The sequence below is a fragment of the Heterodontus francisci genome, chromosome 47 (genome assembly GCF_036365525.1).
Source record: "Heterodontus francisci isolate sHetFra1 chromosome 47, sHetFra1.hap1, whole genome shotgun sequence".
NCBI classification, from domain to species: Eukaryota; Metazoa; Chordata; class Chondrichthyes; order Heterodontiformes; family Heterodontidae; genus Heterodontus; species Heterodontus francisci.
This window is the reverse complement of record NC_090417.1, coordinates 8009448-8029568: the sequence shown is the minus strand read 5'-3', so window position 1 is coordinate 8029568 and position 20121 is coordinate 8009448. Positions and strand designations below refer to the sequence as shown.

General features: G+C 42.6%; 1 protein-coding gene across 11 annotated transcripts in view; it reads left to right on the top strand.

Moving 5' to 3' along the window:
- Nucleotides 1-20121, top strand: part of LOC137357181 (calcium/calmodulin-dependent protein kinase type II subunit beta) — a 295035-nt gene that overhangs the window by 206170 nt on the left and 68744 nt on the right. For all 11 annotated transcript variants that reach the window (XM_068023308.1, XM_068023305.1, XM_068023306.1 and 8 more), the window contains one exon: nucleotides 1836-1876. In XM_068023308.1, coding sequence (XP_067879409.1) covers nucleotides 1836-1876 — 41 coding nt within the window. The remainder of the gene's footprint in view (nucleotides 1-1835; nucleotides 1877-20121) is intronic.

Here is a 20121-nt window from a genome sequence, read left to right as displayed (position 1 = left end):
GTAGAGTTTGTGGGTTTGGGAATATCCAAATTGAGTAATAGAGAATACATCCAGGGAACAACATATTCGGTCACAATTTGGAGGAAGATTTTGAATGCGCTCCTCATATGCATACTCACAGGATGTCAAAAGGGAATATCTTCCTCCCAACTTCAAATAAAACCAATTGAACTGAGCAAAGCAAACCATGCTCATTATATTTCCACTGCAAGGTGATTATTGGACATAAAGGAAGCATTATCGAGCTTTTTCTGCCAAGATTTTGGAATGTAACGTTGACATGGAAACAGCATTTCATTTAACTCAATGTGCTAGTTTTTTTTTAATCTCAAATCTCTTGCAGCAAGAATTTGGTTTGAAGTTGTTGTTTTGAGAGTAGTTTGAATTTTGACGTGATCCCACAACGGTGTCCTGTTGAGCTGCGCACCAGCTTCAGTATGACTGTATGCAGCCATTCTTTTAAAGTTCAACAACAAAGTTGACAAGATCCCAAGCAGTTCTCTACAAAGCAGACAGGTCCGGTTCCCAATGTGTCACAGAGCTTTGAGTCAAAGCATGTCACTCTCCCAGGACATTGTTCTCAATTGACCCTTTTTCAGGCTGGACAGTCCACAAACTATTCTCTGAAACAGGAAGCAAACAAATGAGCCTCGAAACTGTCGGTGTTTTGACTGATCTTGAGTAAGATTTTTGACACAAGGTTATGATTGCCACAGAAGAAATCAGCTGTATTTTCAGGAAAAGAGCAGAATAAATTGACCTTGGAACATTACTGGTTGTAGTGTGGATGATAAATTCATCAATCAATTTTTAAACTTAAAAATGCAACAATAGTGAACTCCTCCCAGTCACAGTTGCTTGCACATTTGCAGAACAAGAGCACAAGCATTTAATTACAAGATCCATCAGAAAAAGCCATGCTTGGTGTGTGGTGATTAAATGGGTACAGTGTCTGTGGAAGGTTGGCATATTCCCTTTGGACTTCGTGACAGATCCGTTCCCCATCTGTATACACATTAAATTAACTGCACACCTGTCAGAACTTTCCATTGTGCCACCAAAGGCATAGTTTTACAGGGAAGTGTGCAAGGATTTGCAAAGGGGTGGGCTAGAATCTCTTTGGTAGGACTAGAATGGTATTGGAAGTGATTATAGTAGTCCTGCAATGTTGTGATTGAACATGTATGATGTTTACACCTAATTCAAATTTTTGTTCCACCTTTTACTTACTCTTCAGAGGTATCATTGGTAACCTAGTTGAAAAATCAAACTGTTATTGAACAGTTGGGATTACCTTGAACAACCTCTGGTTTAAATATGGTAGATTAATGTTAACATAGAGGGAAAAATGACAGAGTCTGACCATATGGGTGAACCCAACATTGGGACCCATTTAGCCGTCTTGCCCTTTTAACGGTGAGCTGATGGGTTAATATCTCATGCCATGTGACTGGCGAATTTTCCCGGAGCCAGTTCTTTTGGCAGTGTGTTGAAGAATTCTCCCGACAAGTAAAAGCTTCAGAAGCATTTGGACAACTGGGCCATTTGTGGAGGTACTCACGGGGAGTTTCAGGTGATGCGTGCGCAGCCATGATTGGACCTGTGCGCATCGCAGGAAAAACAAGTGAGTCAAAGACCCTGTCTGCCTACGCATGTCATCGAGCTTCTGGTGTACCCCAGTTGGTTCATTTGTTGTTGGACACTATATTGTATTTGTAGTTGTTACAGTGCAAATGCTAACAGTTATATTACACCCTGACAGGGCAGTCGTGGCTTTAGTCTACAAGCTGAGATATGAAAGTAATTGTATTTTCTTGTCCTTTTTCAAAATACAGCAGCCAAAAGTTTACTAAACAAGAAGGCTGATGGAGTCAAGGTATGTTTGCAGCTCAGCTTTTATCTTTTCTTGTCTTCATAATTGGTCGGCCCTTATTTGCTTTTATTTTTATCTTTTCAGTTTGCATTTGCTGGCTTCTGTTAGAATCTGCTATCACAGTTGAACAATACAACAGGGAATTATAGGAACATAAAACAAGGAATTGTGCTTGATGTTCGGAAGTACTAAATGACCTGCAAATTGGTAGAAAGTACAGCAACAAAACAGGCATCTGTAGTGATTTGACATGTATATGTATAATATGTCTTTGGGCAAGTCACCTTGCTGATTCTAACCCAAGGGAAACTGGGGAAACTTCATAGCAAAGACTTCAACTTGACACAACCCTTGCATTTATTCGGCAGAGATTGCAATTTCTTCTATTGCACGTTCCCAGCCCACTTCCCCCAACATCCCTTTCCCTCTCTGCCTCCCAGCCACATAAACAGTGTCACGCATTCAGCACTGAGATGATGTATGCAGTTTGTTAATGTCCCAGCATATCTCAGCAATCATCAACGGTGCAATGTTATGCATGACTACAGTTACAGTATCCAGCAGTTTCACATATTCTGGCAAGTTTAGTAGTGGGAGTTGAAAACAGTTGGGAGTCAGTTGAGGTCAGAGTTGAAGATTTTCTTTGCACGACAGCAGGCCGTTGACACCAATAATGTAGGGTCTTCAATAGCTTTCCTCTGAAGAATTGTGCAAACTATTTAACTAAGGCCAAAGTAGCCTTGTCTTCAGGTAGAGTCTCGTTGTTATGAGGCCATGAATTACACTCTATTTTGTTTTTTTAACTTCTCTTGTACTACTTTCATGTCGTCATCCTTCAGCTGGGAAGGCAGCTCAGGGTTTCGGTGCACCCCTCAGTGGAAGTTACTGGGCATCTACAGCAGAAGAGGGGTTAAATGATGAGATACGCCTTACTGATATTTGCCCCCTCCTTTTCAAATGAAATGCTAAGACAATACTGCAAAATGATGTGGGAAGAATATCCGAGAGGGTAACTGAGTCCTCATGAAGGTAAACACTTGGGTTTGAACCTGAGTCCTTGCTGTGAAGCCCAATGCTCTGTCTCTGCCAACACAAGCACCTGCTCAGACAAGCACATGACACACGGTGCCACCAAGTGATCAAATCGTGCAGTTGATGGAGACCAGTTGTATGATCTGTTTGTATCATTGCCAACTGGGCAATTTAAATGAAATTAATAATTCCATCTCCTGTTATCATGGCTGTGAAGGTTTTCAATACTGTTTGAAAGAAAAATTACCTTCCACAAACAGAGAATTGTTTCAACTTTTTGTGGTGTGATATATAAGTGGCTATTAGAATAGAATGGGACCTCTTAACTTCACTCAATTCAAGGTTGTTACTGCCTCTCATCTAGTGCATCATGCCAGTTGGGTGCATTCTGTGGCTTCAAGCATTTATGACTCATATTGTCCAAAGCTTTTTTCGGAATTAGTGCAGAAAGTATGTTTGAGTGTAAGGACCTGGTCATTTCCCCTTGATGTCAGTTAAAAGTCAGCTGCCAATTGATTTTACTGTATTTACTCCTGTTCCTACTGCTGCTACTGGGCTAAGAGAAATTCAGTCATGAATATCTACCTAGAACTCATTAGCAGCTGAAAAGCCTTTAGTTCTGATCTCATCACTGCATTGCAAGCCAACAGACAAATCACAGTAGGGGCCATTAACTTGTTCAGTTCCGTGTAGGGAGACGGGACGTGCTTGGATGGCACAGTGGTTGCTGTTGCTTTGCAACGGATGTGGTTTTACTGCAGCAGTTACATTGAGGTTGACGAGGTTAACTTTTCCAGTTCCATAGTTGAGTAATATTTACAGCCTCCAATTTGGTTTTTGCTCATTCTCAGGATTTCTTCATCACTTGCAAGGTGGCATTTATTGATTATCCTTAATTGCATTTGAGAAGGTGGTGGTGAGCCACCACTGCCTTCTTGAACTGCTGCAGTCCCTGTGGCCACAGAACTGTGAGGTAGGAAATTGCAGGACTTTGACCCAGAAACGATGAAGGAACAGCTGATATATCCAAGTTGGGATAGGTGCGTGACTTGGAGGCAACAGTATTCCCATGTGCTTGCTGCGCTTGTCCTTTTAGGTGATGGCGAGGTACTGCCAAAGAAGTCTTGACAAGTTGGTGCAGAGTAGAAAAGGGTTTTCTCCATAAAAGTAGTCGAGCCTCATGTATCAATAATGTCACCCAGTTCATGCAAGTTTTAAAAAAATATATAGGTTGATCCAATTTGCGCAAGGCTTTCTGTGAAGTGATATGAACTTATTATTGGTAGAAGATTGAAAGGGTTGGCTTGACAATTCTGGTAGAGCAACACAAATGATCTGATTACTACTTTCTGTTAATGCTTACCAAGGATCTTGAGTACTTGAATAACAGCAAATTATCATCCATCCTCTGAACCTAAAATCAGCCCCAAAACAGGAAAACTGTGGCAAAAATCTCCAAATCCATTAACCACGTTAATGACACTTTACATGACCTTATTTTGAAATTAGAAAACAAATTAGAAGTGAGCAAGCGCAACTAAGGTTTAAAGAGAGTTGGAAAATGTTGGGGAGAGAGTAAGGGTAAGTGAGTATCTTGGAGTGGAAAAAAGATGGTCTTCCCAAGTTCTTGATTTAGCTATTTCCAATTTATTCTGATTTAGAATTTAATCCTTTCCATGAAGTATGAAGTAGGTGTATTTCCCAAGTTAATGTCCCTGCATGTACAAAATTCATGGTTTTCCCTTTCCACGTGACAAAGCAACTTTGTTTTGTAGCGTTTCCAAGTTGTCTGGGTTTTGTGAGAAGAATATATGTAATCCAGTGTTGGACAGGAAACATAATCCATGTTGCAGAACTTGTGTGAAGCAGCAAAGTAGACTAACCAGAATAAAAACAATTTTAGTTTATGGACTAAGAATACTTGTCAGGTCAGTGAATATTTGTACGAGAAGTTTGACAGTTTTTTTTTAAAAACGGAACTAGGGTCTGACCAAGAGCACCTGTTGACAGCTTTTTTTCTGTGAATGCTGACAGGCCTGCCTGTCATGTATTTCCATCAGTTTTCGCTTCAGTTTCTGGTTTTCTTTTGACGCTAATCTGTCAATTGTGAATAAGTATCAGAAATGTGGTTTGAAGGGAATTTCTAGGTAATAATTTCGAAGAGCAAGTCTGGTGACTGGGTTCATGACCAGCAGATTGAATCATTGCATTGCTTTGACTGACAGGTTCACTCTGTTCACAGTTTGTATTGTGCGCACTTATTTGCTCTTGGTTTGGAAATATTTTTGCTGACCTAAGACCAGATTGTTGAGTGAACTTCAGCCATCAGGATGAAGATACAAGGGTGTATTGTGGGTAAAGGTAGTGCAGGACTTGGAGGTTTTAATGCATTTGTGATGGTCATATAATTGGGCAGTTAGTTTAACAAGTTCAGCCACCTTCTCTTCACCACCACACCATTTTCCTCCCTCTGCCACCATCATCTTCATCGTTCAATTTTAAAATGACCGAATGAAAAGACACAAGCCGTGATTGTGATAGCAGTGAAAGGATGGGTTTGGCTCATTGAGAGATCGCCGTAGCTTTTGTAATGTAACTGGCAGGCATTACAATGCCCACAACATGTGCCCAAAACCATTCATCAGAAATGGTAAGAATTGGCAAAGGGAACTGCTCTCATGCAACATTTCTTATTTTGTTGCTACATGAAGTTACTGTTGCTTCCAAACTCTTTGGAGTAAAAATAATCTGGGCCCAAATACAAAATTCTCAACAGGAAGAATTTTGCCATTTTGTATTCCAGGTGTCTGTTGCCTGGGACTGAATTGTGTATTTGTGGGGAATCTTTATGGTGTACAAGACAACTCAGCCACTGAAAGAGAGAAGTCAGACTGTACATGCAGATCATTGTAATCCAAGTATTGTGCAGGTGTTTATTTAGGGCGGCACAGTGGCGCAGTGGTTAGCACCGCAGCCTCACAGCTCCAGCGACCCGGGTTCAATTCTGGGTACTGCCTGTGTGGAGTTTGCAAGTTCTCCCTGTGTCTGCGTGTGTTTCCTCCGGGTGCTCCGGTTTCCTCCCACATGCCAAAGACTTGCAGGTTGATAGGTAAATTGGCCATTATAAATTGCCCCTAATATAGGTAGGTGGTAGGGAAATATAGGGACAGGTGGGGATGTGTTACGAATATGGAATTAGTGTAGGATTAGTATAAATGGGTGGTTGGTGGTCGGCACAGACTCGGTGGGCCGAAGGGCCTGTTTCAGTGCTGTATCTCTAAACTAAACTAAACTGAACCTCAAGCTCAAACCAAGAAAGAGCAGAGAACATTCAGGAGCCTCTTTTTCCAAACATCTTCATTTATGTTAAACCTTCGGAATTAATGCTTCTAACATTAGGTCCAAAACTTTAAATACTCATCGTCACTGATGCAAGCCATTCAAGGGGTTACAAAATTCAACAAAAGAACTAATATGCAGCCAATTTATAGAGGCATGGTAGCACAGTGGTTATGTAACTGGACTAGCAATCTTGAGGTTTGAAGTAATAATCCAGAGAACCTGAGTTCAAATCCTACCATAGCAGTTGGGAAATTTAAATTGTTAGTAAATAAATCTGGGATTAATAAACTGTTAACAGTAATGGTGAGCATGAAACTATGAGATTATTGTTAAAAACCCATTTCGTTCACTGTAGGGTCTAATATGTGAGGAGTAGTCCCTTTGTACCCTCGTCAGCCACACATCCATGATAGAATTGGGTGTTGACGAGCATCACTGATCTACCACTGCTATGCAACTCTTAGTTATGCCTCCAAGGAGCTGGTACTGCACACGCTGGGACCTCGCCTTGGCTGGCTTGCGAGACTAAGTGAGGGGGAACAGCAACTTAACAAGATACTGTACAAGGACTATCACCCTTTTCAAGTGCATGAAGCCTGGACTAGCAGCTGAGGCAGAAGAATTCACCATTCAGAGTTGATGGCTCAGAAGACGTAACAGCAAAATGTGTGGCACATCTAGGGCAGGGTCATGATACTTAAGGACAAGTGGCCTGTCACCTTGGAAGAGTCAGGGTACTCACTAAGTATTCACCTATAGTTAGTCGTGAAAACTAGTATAGACAGTGTTCGTGATATATGCAGACCTGGGCCGCTTGCAGAGATGCCTACTGCAAATAGAAATGGGGAAGAAGAGGTCTTGCTTGGAAGTAGGAATAGAATCAGAGAAAGTTTACAGCACAGAAAGAGGCCACTTGGCCCATCGTGTCTGTGCCAGCCGAAAAACGTTGCACCCATTCTAATCCCACCTTCCAGCTTTGGTCCGTAGCCGTGCAGATTACAGCATTTGAGGTGCATATCCAGACTTCTTTTGAATGAGGTGAAGGGCAGTCCAAACTTGGGGGAAAAAACTCAAACCCAGACTCGGACTCTTGAAAATCAGAATTTGAAATGTGAGGACACTGGACCGGAGTGGTAAAATGGATAAATGTGTGAAAGAGATGTTAAGACTGAACATTGACATTTTAGGATTTTCAGAAGTTAGATGAATCAAGGAAAAGAAACAAAGGAAAGCAGGTTATGATCTTCTCAGGTGGCGGAGAACATAAGAATGGAGTTGGAATAATGATGATAAAGAAGGTAGCCAGAGTGATGGAGGGATACTGGTAAATATCAGAGTGAATGATTATGGCAAAACTTCAAAGGAAACCGATGAAAGTTGTGTGTTTACAGCCGTATGAGCTATGCAGCGTCAGTCAGTAAGAAGTGGAAGTATTCTATGAGGAAATGCAAAAAGCATTGAAGCATGTTTAGAGTGGAGGCATCTTGATACCCATGGATGATTTGAATGCAAAAATTGGCAGAGAGGGGTGTGGAAATGTGGTAGGAGCTTATGGATTGGGAACGAAGAACAGCAGAGGTGAATGCCTGATGCAATTCTGTGAGGAAAGCAACTTGGTCATCTTGACTACGCTCTTCAAACAACACTCAAGAAGACTGTATACCTGGAAGAGACCAGGAGATGTCCACAGAAATCAAATAAATTTCCTTACTATCATGAGAGGTACAAGAACAGCATCAGAAGTGCCTTCACTTACCGAGGTGCAGACATCAATTCAGGTTACGGCCTGCTTGTTATGAAGGTCAGGCTGAAAATCCTGAGAATAAATACCTAGAAAAATCAAGCCAAACTAGACAGATTGAAAGAGCAAGATGTGATGAAGTATGCTGTGGTTAGTCAGTAACAAATATGAAGCTTTACTTCAGAAAGTGACAGATCAAAATCTTAGTGAGGAGGAAACAACGGAAAGGCATTGGGAAAGGTTGAAACTGAGCATGAAACACGCAGTAACTTAGATGGTCCCGAAGAAAGATAGAAGGAAACTCGAATAGATGACTGATGAAATACCAGATATGTTGGAGAAAAGGAGACAGAATAAGAACAAATAAAAATATGTTGAAATAGAAAAGCAGATCAGAAAAGAGTGGCCCAAGGAAAAGCAGTATGAAGACCGTTGCAAGGAAATAGGAGGACAGAAAAGGCACAAAATGAGAGCACTGCATCAGAAAGTTAAAGACATGACCGATAAGAAAAGAACGACTAATAGTGGCTACATAAGGAGCAGGGAAGGTGAACTTCCCCTTGAAAAATGAAGGGTAGAGAAACAATGGATGGAATACATCAGGGAGCAGTATGAAGACATGCGTGAATTGCTACCATCAGAGGATAGAGAAGGACCAGATATAATAGAGGCAGAAGTCAGTGCAGCGATCAAAAAGATGAAAGCAAAGAAAGCACCTGGAATCGATGAGATAGCAACATATTGCCTGAAAGTCCGAGATAACGTTGGGATCCCGACAGACCTCTGCAACAAACCTTACAGAACAGGATTCATACCTGTGGATCTTAAGCAATCAGTGTTCATTAAGCTCCCAAAGAAACCAAAAGCCCTAGAATGTTCAGAGCACAGGAGAATAAGCCTCATGAACCATGTGATGAAAATGATTTTAATAATTTTGCAAAGAATTGACCAATCTAGAGAAGCAGAGATAGATGACAGTCAGGATTCAGACCAAAGAAAGGAATAAGAGAGGGTATCTTATTCTTGAATCAAATCATCGAAAGATACTTGGAAGTACAAAAACCTGTGTATTTATGCTTTCTGGACTGAGTAGGCATTTGGTGGAGTCTGCCATCAGAAAATATTGGAATGTTGAAACGAACGAGAAATTGACAGAAATGATAAGGGTAATTTAGAATCAATGTTGGAACCAATCAGTGGTGATGAGACTTGATAACAGCTTGTCAGACAACTTCTCAATCAAAAGAGGTGTGCACCAGATATGTTATGCCCCCAAAACTGTTAAGCATGTACACTGAAGCTGTCTTTGGAGACGGAGAAGATCTACCAGGTCAAAGAACTTGACGTACGCAGATGACACTGCACTGACTGCAGAGTTAGAGCCAGTAAAACCAAGTGAATACAAGCAGTGTGGAACATGGATTACAAATGAATGTGAATAAAACCAAGACAATGATGATGAGCAGAGACCTAACCCTGGAAGTGAAAATTGAAGTAAATGGACAAGTCCTGAAACAAGTGAAAAGGTTCACTTATTTTGGACAGATTATCACACACGATGGGAAATGTGATTGTGAAATCCGAAGGAGAATTGAGATAGCCAAAGAACAGCTTTGTCAGAATGAAGGACTTGTAAACATCAAAGAAACTGAACCTCTTTCTGAAGAATAGAATGCTGAGCTGCTATACTTTCTTGGAGACGTGGACATACAGAAGGATGTTCCACATATCCTACACAGAAAGACTGAAGAGGAAATGCTTGAAATGACTCGACAATTAGTGCATAACATGAAAGAGAGATATAATATTTCGGTCACATCATTGCAGCAGAAGGTAGACTGAGACAATTATTGGAAGGAAAGATAGACAGAAAAAGTAGGAGAGTATTGAGCAACAAGGAAAAATTGGTTTTTATAATTTTAATAGCATTAAAGGCGGCCGAATGCCCGATCTGAAGCAAAGACGAATGGCCATCAGATTCTAAGCAATTGGATTGCCCTGGGCTTTGCTTTTTATTTTACCAATGATCAAGACCCAAAGAACGTGACCAGTCGAGCAATTTGCCTTTTGACTCCGAAGTAACCAGCTCTTCACCAACCCCTACTCCTGAGATTACGATGGCTGGCCAAAGGTGTGTTAGCACAAGTCTCCAGAAAACTGATATTCTTTTTCAGCTAATGAGAGTTAGTTAAATTAATGGGCACCACCCTGGTCCAGAGGTCTTCAAATATCCTGGAATATATGGATATGATAGCACAGTGGTTATATTACTGGACTAATAATCCAGAGGCACAAGTTCAAATCCTGCCATAGCTGCTAAGGAATTTAATATCAATTGAATACATTTGGAATAAAAGGCTAGCATCATTTATGGTCACTGTGTAGCTACTTAATTGTTATTTAAAAACCCACCTGGTTCACCAATTTACATTGTCGGGAAGGAAACCTGCTGTCCGAATTTGCTCTGCCCACATGTGACTTCAGACCCAAAGCAATGAGGTTGACTCTTTACTGCCCCTGAAATGGCCTAGTTAGCCACTCAGTTGCATTCAAGGTGATGGCTCACTACTATCCACCATCTTCTTAGGGGCAGTTAGGGGTGGTAATAACGATTGGCCTTGCCAGCGATGCCCACATCCCATGAATGAATGGAAAAAAATTCCATGTTGGCTCCACATTTGTAGTAATGATTTTGGACTCTATTGCTTTTGCTATGTACCGACAAAATGACAGACATGACCCTTACTCTGTTGTAGAGACATGAGCTCCCACATTGTCAAACCAAGTAACCAAGCTTGTAGTTAAAAAAAAAAAGCCTCCCTCGTAAAATCATGACATGGCTGATGATGACTATATTAAACGACGTCCCTGTGGATTGATAGTAGATTCAAGATATTTCTGTGAATATTATACCATGGTAATTATTAAATGTCTTTGTATTGTTTGTTCTTGAAAGAGTCCTTGGTTTTGATGCCCAATAGGATATTGGTCATATAATCTGGTCATAAGTATGACAAATTGCCATATTTCACTCCCCCAACAGCGTGCCCCCCCCCCAAAACTCTATACAACTACTACCTTTGTTTGAGGGGAAAAGCTTACAATCAGATGTCTAGTTTGGATACCATTTGAGGGGCTCCTATGAAGCCAAGTGGAGCAATGAGGTACCTTCTGCAACAGATCTCAGTGGGAAGGTTGATATGATGTGTTCCGTGGTCTGGGATTCATGGACACAATTGCACATGGGTCATCCCTTATCGTCCATTTAGGGAGCTCGTGGCCATGTCATGTACGCTCTCTGCGTATTCAGTTGAGCGCTGTCCACTGTCTTCAAGGCTGGTTGAAGCCAGGGACCTCTACTGTTGGGTCAGTGATGAGGTGTTGGTTATTTATGCTACCTGCATTCCACGATACTGTCCATCTGGATCATGGGTTAATCATTGTTGCAACAATATGAACTGCTTTTTCCCAGGATGGGCAACGCAATGTGAAATGCTTTCGTGGTCGGATTTCCAAGTCTTTGTGAATGGGAAGGCCAGTGTTCCAAATGATTTTTTCCATCTCAGAGCACAGTGGTGTTGCAGGTCAGGTGATTTGTGACAGCACCCAGAGCCACTTTATTGGAGTGGAATTGAATGTCCCCCATACCGGCCTCACGGTGTTTAGCCGCATGTCCACTATTTCTGTGTGCGCAGTGCAGCACCACGAGGCAAAGCAGTATCGCAACAGAGTAGGCGAGGGCCACTATTGCAGTATCAAGTGTTCTGGCTGTGCTTCCCATGACATTCCAGCAAGTTTCCTTTTTTTATTCATTCGTGAGATGTGGGTGTTTCTGGCTATGTCAGCATTTATTGCCCATCCCTAATTGCCCTTGAGAAGGTGATGGTGAGCTGCCTCTTGAACTGCTGCAGTCCATGTGAGGTAGGTACACCCACAGTGCTGATAGGGAGGGAGTTCCAGGATTTTGACCCAATGACAGTGAAGGAATGGCGATATAGTTCCAGGTCAGGATGGTGTGTGACTTGGAGGGGAACTCACAGGTGGTGGTGTTCCCAAGCATTTGCTGCCCTTGTCCTTCCAGTTGGTAGAGGTCGCGGGTTTGGAAGGTGCTGTCTAAGGAGCCTTGGTGCTTTGCTGCAGTGCATCTTGTAGATGGTACACACTGCTGCCACTGTGCGTCGGTGGTGGAGGGAGTGAATGTTTGTAGATGGGGTGCCAATCAAGTGAGCTGCTTTGTCCTGGATGGTGTCGAGCTTCTTGAGTGTTGTTGGAGCTGCATCCATCCAGGCAAGTGGAGAGTATTCCATCACACTCCTGACTTGTGCCTTGTAGACGGTGGATTGCTTTGAGCAATCAGGAGATTAATTAGTTGCCGCAGGATTCCTAGCCTCTGACTTGCTCTTGTAACCACGGTATTTTTTTGGCTACTTCAGTTCAGTTTCTGGTTAATGGTAGCCCCTAGTAGAGCCCTGCTTCAAGTTGGGAAAAAGAACCCGACCGAACCACAGCGGACATGAGCCCGACCCGGCCCGAGTCCCTCCAATTTTGCCCCAAGCCCAACCCAACCCCACCACTACTCGACCTGACCCGACTATCACTTAACCTTCCCATTGGGAAATTCCACTGAGCTGCAGCGCACTGCGCAGACTCAGTTTCGTCCCGGACTCCCAACTGAGGTAAGTGTTTTTTTTTTATTTCAATACTTAACGGCGAGCACTTAACATGTGCTCGGCCCGACCCAACCTGAGCCGGAAAGCCGGCCCCAGAAGATGGGCCTGACCTGACCCAAACCCAACACATGTTGTCGGGTCCCTTCGGGTCGGGTAGCAGGCCTCTAACTGCCAGGATGTTGATAGTGGGGGATTCAGCGATTGTAATGCCTTTGAATGTCATGGAGAGATGATTAGATTCTCTCTTGTTGGAGATGGTCATTGCCTGGCACTTGTGTGGCGCGAATGTTACTTGCCACTTATCGGCCCAAGCCTGGATATTGTCCAGGTCTTGCTGCATTTCTACGCAGACTGCTTCAGTATCTGAGGAGTCACGAATGGTGCTGAACATGGTGCAATCATCAGCGAACATCCCCACTTCTGACCTTATGATTGAAGAAGGTCATTGTTGAAACAGCTGAAGATGGTTGGGCCTAGGACACTACACTGAGGAACTCCTGCAGTGATGCCCTGGAGCTGAAATGATTGACCTCCAACAACCACAGCCATCTTCCTTTGCACTAGGTATGACTCCAACCAGCGGAGAGTTTACCCCCTGATTCCCATTGACTTCAGTTTTGCTCAGTTTCCTTGATGCAATACTCGGTCAAATGCTGCCTTGATGTCAAGGGCAGTCACTGTCACCTCACCTCTTGAGTTCAGCTCTTTTGTCCATGTTTGAACCAAGGCTGTAATGTGGTCAGGAACTGAATGGCCCTGGCAGAACCCAAACTGAACGTCACTGAGCAGGTTATTGCTAAGCAAGTGCTGCTTGATAGCACTGTCCTTGACACCTTCCATCACTTTACTGATGGTTGAGATTAGACTGATGGGGTGGTAATTGGCCGGGTTGTCCTGTTTTTTGTGTACAGGACATACCTGGGCAATTTTCCACATTGTCGTGTAGATGTCAGTGTTGTAGCTGGAGATATATGTGGATCTACCTCCTCCAGTTAGTTAAATTGTCCACCACCATTCATGGCTGGATTTGGCAGGATTGCAGAGCTTAGATCTGATCCATTGGTTATGGAATCGCTTAGCTCTATCTATCATATGCTGCTTACGCAGTTTGGCATGCAAATAGTCCTGTGTTGTAGCTTCACCAGTTTGACACCTCATCTTGAGGTCTGCCTGGTGCTGCCCCTGGCATGCCCTCCTGCACTCTTCATTGAACCAGGGTTGTTCTCCTGGCTTGCTGGTAACAGTAGAAGAGTGGGGAATATGCCGGGCCATGAGGTTACAGATTGTGGTTGAGTACAATTCTGCTGCTACTGATGGCCCACAGCGCCTCATGGATGCCCAGTTTTGCATTGCTAGATCTGTTCGAAATCTATGCCATTTAGCATGGTGGTAGTGCCACATAACACGATGGAGGGTAAATGGGATAGATTTCGAACAGATCTAGCTATGTAAAGGCAGGAATTCAACTCCACAAGGATTGCGCCGTGGTCACTTGTACCAATATTGTCATAGACAGATGCATCTGCAGCAGGCAGATTGTTGAGGACGAGGTTAAGTATGTTTTTCCCTCGTCTTGGTTCCCTCACCACCTGCCGCATACCCAGTCTAGCAGCGATGTCCTTCAGAACTCGGCCAGCTCAGTCAGTCGTGGTGGTACTGAGCCACTGTTGGTGATGGACGTTGGACATCTGCGCCCTTGCCTCCCTCTGATTCCTCCAAGTAGTGATCAACATGGAGAAGTACTGATTCATCAGCTGAGGGAGGGCAGTCGGTAGTAATCAGGAGGTTTCCTTGTTTGACCTGATGCCGTGAGACGTCATGAGGTCTGGAGTTGATGTTGAGGACTCCCAGGGCAGCTCCCTCCCTACTGTATACCACTGTGCCGCCACCTCTACTGGGTCTGTCCTGCCGGTGGGACAGGACATACCTGGAGATGGTGTCATCTGGGACATTGTAAGGTATGATTCCGTGAGCATGCCTATGTCAGGCTGTTGCTTGACTCGTCTGTGTGACAGCTCTCCCAACTTTGGCACAAGCCCCCAGATGTTAGTAAGGAGGACTTTGCAGGATCAACAGGGCTGGGTTTTCTGTTGTCGTTTGCTGTGCCTAGGTCGATACCGTGTGGTCCGTCCAGTTTCATTCTGTTTTATTGACTTTGTAGCGGTTAGCTACAACTGAGTGGCTTGCTAGGCAATTTCAGAGGGCATTTAAGAGTCAACCACATTGCTTTGGGTCTGGAGTAGGCCAGATCAGGTAAGGATCGCAGATTTCCTTACCTAAAGGACATTAATGAAGCAGATGGGTTTTTGCAAAAATCGATAATTGTTTCATGGCCATCATTAGACTCGCTTTTAATTCCAAATTTATTAATTAAATTCACATTCCACCTTCTGCTGTGGTGGGATTTGAACCCATGTCCCCGGAGAAATATTCTGGGTTACTGGTCCAGTGACAATACCACTACACCAGTGCCTCCCCTCGGTTTCCCCTGGTTTTTACTTCTTGGCTGGTGCTGATGAGGTGAAGCCGAAGATGAGAGTGAAAGCATTGCAACACTCTATTAATTTTTAAGTACAAATTTGGTTTGATGAACTAGACCATCTAATTAAGAAACAGGAAGTGATATTTGGGTGCAAGAAGTGAACAATTATAACAGGGATTGAAGCTTCCATGAGTGTTTGGATCGAAAGTGTAGAAAAAGAAAGCCACTAAGATCTCACATTTCTTACCGGTGTAGCATGCATCCATTAGTCTCCACATAGTTATCCAGGCCCAATAAATGTTATTGTGGCAATGGAAAACTGTGAATGAGAAGATACATCATCACACGTGAAGGATAGGTTGGTGTAACAGCACAGATTGCAGGTGATACTGTAACAAAGGGAATGGTCGTAAAGCAGAAATGTAAATCTGCTGTGATTTTTCTTCCCAAAGTCCTGGTAAAGATTATTTATGGGGAGGCAGAAGGAGGAGATTGGATAGTACAGTCATTCAGTTGCCCTCTCCTGAAAGATTTTACTCAAGGTATAGTTCCACAGGCACCAGTGCCCTCCAGTACCACCTTCATGCATGTATTTTTTCTTCAGCCCTATCCTGTCTTTACCCAGCAGTGACAGTGATCAGGAGTATGAATCCTGTCTCAGTAAGGCTATTTAAAGATTCCAGTTGTGATCAGCCAACTTAAACAAGGCTGACAGATGGTGCTTGGGAGTTTCCTAATCTAAATGACTCCGTCATATACCAGTCCAAGCCATTGGGGTTTTATAGTGCGCTGCGCTTCTAAAACTCTGCTGTAAATGATTGGAATCTTCCAGAATATTTTAACTCATCTACATTATTGGCAAACACAACTTTCTGACTTAGAAGCTGAAAGAAGCCTGGATGACTTAGTACCTTTTAGGATGCATAATAGTTGTGCAAAGTACTTTCTTGCATTTTAATCTTTATAATGTAAGGAGTTAAGACTGTTATGACCAGCGGTACCATTTTATTCACAAGTTTTTGGTACAGCAAAGCACTGTATTCCTTCTAAAATTTACCATTCGTAATGTATTTATTGGACCTTCCATCTTGCAGTTCAATCCTGTGCTTTTTCTAAACCTAATCAGTGTAGAACTGTACCCATGTCCCTCTTGGATAACAATGAAGGAGGTTGAACTGGCATTGCTTTTGGTCACTTTCCTGACCTTTATGTATAGTGTGCCGCACTCAGCGTTGAGAGTTCCATAGAAACATTGCACCCTCCAACTTATTTGTGAACTGAGCATGATTACAGTGATGTGAAGAGAACTGTACTCTTGTCGTCTTATCTATAAACAGTTTTTTAATTGATATTGCCCTTTTCTTTCCCAAAAAACAGGAATGGTTCAAATCGTTTGTATACGTTTTATTATTTTCCAGGATAACTGCTTTCAGGGATTAATCCACTCAGTATTTTGTATTTCTTTGGGCTTTTATCCCAGTGCTAGTTGAACTTGATTTGGTTTTCCTTCTATCAACTTGACTTCACTTTTTGCTGCCTTCATTTAAATACTGTGAATTTATGGATGAGCTGTGCCAGAACAGCTCGTTTTCCTTGACCATGACTTGGCAAATGTCTTGAGGATTGCAAAGTTAAATAATTCATTACTAGCTTCTGTGTCAGTTATCGTTAACTGACAGTGAAGGTGGGCAGCGGATGTGAAGCGCTTGCTGCGAGTTTGACCCAGGCACGGGTTTGCACTCTTGATTGCCGATTCTGCTAAGGTGGAAGCTACAGAGCGAAGGCGAGATGCTTTCCCACAGAGAGGGAAAGAAAGGAGGAGGGCAAGTCAGTTCATGGTGCTGTCATGCATTGGAGTTGTTCTGCTTCTGCTCTTGCACAAGTTGGCAGGGAAGGCGTTCAAGATGATTAAAAAAGAATTGACGGGAGGAGGGCGAGTCTAAGAGACCAAGGGGAACACTTCCAAGTGCCCCATTTTAACAACTGTGGATTAATCCCTGGTTTTAAAGGTGTGCTAAATTAATGATTGATACTAATGCTCCGGTGACTGGTTTCAGAGAAGTGTAACGTTAACACAAAACACAGCAACAATCCCATATGGAAGCACAGAAAGAGTCATAAAGGTACACACTGCAACATTCAGGTCCATCCTTACGTTCTGCATGAACTATCCTTTACATGAAGCCCCTAATTGAACAAGTCCTTTGATCATCCATTTTGTTAAGATGATTATTTGTTTTCTTGACAGCACTGGTAGGGAAAAAAAACAATTTAGGGCGCGGTATTGTTCACCTGTGTGGTAGTTTTTTTTTTTAACATTCTACCGACAGTCTTGGTTTCTCTCTTGCTTCCTTTCGACAGCACTCTGCTCCGTCCTGTCCCCTTCCTTTTATATTTTAATTTGCCGTTGGTCTACCAAGCTGTGCTTTGCTATCCCATCAGTTGGTCAGCTGGAGGGATGATGGGAAAACCAAGTGAACATTCATTCTGAAACTGTCTGATTATGTACTGAGTGGTCCAAGGTGCCTAAGGAGCATCTTCAGCTCCTGCAAGGAAGTGCATCTTGCATGACGTGTCTTCAGTCGGGAATTGGGTTTTATAAATCATCAGCTTGCACTGATAATGGCTGCCGTACTCCCAGGTTGTGGAACTGGTGAATTTTACCTCTCCACAAGATTGGTGAGAAAGTCAGACATGGGGCAGTAAAACAAGAAAAGCTGTAGCCTTTAGGAAGAGGGTGCTTAGTTTCCCCCAGGTGTCTTTGACCAAATGAGTGAGGAAACTTATAGAAGAGAAGGTTTTTTAAATAGTCAAGGGCCTATTTGACAGCTTCCCTGCAGAATTATTGCTGGCATCGTTAGGGTTAACTAATGTGGATTAAGTTCTTTTACACTTGTGTAGAAACCTCGTTTAAAGTTATGTTGCCCCCTCAATCCTCTATTACATTGCCAGGTCCGACTTTTCAGACAGATGCCAAAAAAGCAGAATGAGAGATGAGGGTCTTCAAGTTTGTGGAGAGACAAGAGAAGCCAGAATTGTTTTCCTTGGAGCAGAAGTTTTAGGGAAGATTTAATAGAGGTGCTCAAAATTATGAGGAGTTTCTATAGAGTAAATAAGGAGTAAGTGTTTTCACTGGCAGTAGGGTCAGTGAACCAAAGACACAGGCTTAGGATAATTGGCAAAAGAACCAGAGAGAAAATAAGTATTTTTTTAAAGCAGCTTTTGATCTGGAATACACTGCCTGAAAGGGCGTAGGAAACAGATTCAACAGTGACTTTCAAAAGAGAAATAGATATTACTTGAAATGGAAAAAATTGCAGGGCTGTGGGCAGAGAGCAGAGGATTAATCTTTCAAAGAGCCAGTGAAGACATGATGGTCCGAATGGCTGCTTGCTGTGATGTAAGAGATTTTATGATGTCTGCTCTGATTTATTATTCACTTGTGGCAGCACTAAATGCCATGGTTTTGACATTGTGCCTCACTTTGTAGTATTGGTCACATTTAAACAAACATTTATATTTAACACACTCACCATTTGTTGCAGCAGTCGATTTCCATTACTTATTGCAGGAAATCAGTGCCGATATTGGCACATCGGAAGCTACCAAAGCACAACACAGCTCACTGCTCAGTATATAATTTCAGATTAGGAACGGTCATCTTAGTGCTTTTCCTCAGTTTTGGATCCATGGGATCGAAAGGTTACTAGTGCAGAGAATCCTGATTGCCACTATTTTTTTCTGTTTTTGTCATTCACCTGGTACAGGGAACATTGAAATCATAGAATTGTATAGCCCGTTACACCCCTGTCAGATCTCCAAAAGATCACTGCATTCTTCTGGATTCTGTTCCCTTTCCCCATTATTGTTCTTGTTCAAACGTCTTATCCACTTCTTTTTTTAAAAATGAATGCTCCTGACAGGTCATGCCCATTGAGCCAACAATTCCAAGTCCACACTGGGAATTGTCACGTGGACTCCTGTGATGAAAATTGACAAGTCACTCATCAGACTCCAGTCGAATGTTGGTCGTTCCAAGTCATCTTTGGGACAGAAAAAAGGAATTATCCAGTAACTTAAATTGCAGCAAGTGAGACAGAAAGATTTACCACAGCATCAACGTGCATTTATATAACTCCTTCAAAGTTGCTTAATTCGTCAAAAAGTGACAGCAAGTGTTATGCAAGTGATTCTGTTTTTGTGAAAAATATTTTTTGAGGAATTCTTCAACAAACTGAATAAATGTTGGGCCAGTTTTTTTTCAAGAGGGTCATCAAGAGGACACTGAAAGGACTTGTTTGGCAACAATATTTACTGGCTGTCACGTGACTCAAGTTAAAAATATAACAGAAACCCTGGTAACTGGGGGAAGATGTGTACAGAGAAGTGACATGTTAGAAGGTGGACTTTCTGCTTCCAGTTGCATTTTTGAATTGTTTGAAGCTGGGAAGGAACTGCTTAAAAGGGGTTGGAGCTTTTGAAAAAATCAAACTGAAGGACAGAATCCCAGCTCAGCCCAGCTTGTTCCATCTCTCCAAAAAGCCTGCAGAGGAGAAGAGAATTCCCAAGGAAGGAGAGAAGACCACAACCCAGCTCAGCTTTCCAGCACCTCTCTTTAAAAAAAAACCTGAGAAGTCCACTGTGTCAACTCATCTCATCTCCTGTCTTTGAAGAAAAGCCTGCTAAATTAATTCTCAAAGTCACCTGAAAAGAATTGTTCTAAAAGATCCCAGTGACCCGTCTACGTGTACTCAGAGGCCAGACTGTATGTCAGTTTTGCAATACAACATACCTCATCTGTTTTCTTCAAGCATAAGCAAGTATTGAGCCCAAGTGTTTCTTTTGTCTGTAACAGAGTTCTGAACAAAAATCCCTTTATTTTTCTGGTTAACCGGTGTGAGTGTGAGGGGCTCAGGTAAACAAAAAGGGAACTCTAAAATTTCAATCTGTATGTTTATGCTTTACTTCATTCCTGGTTAAG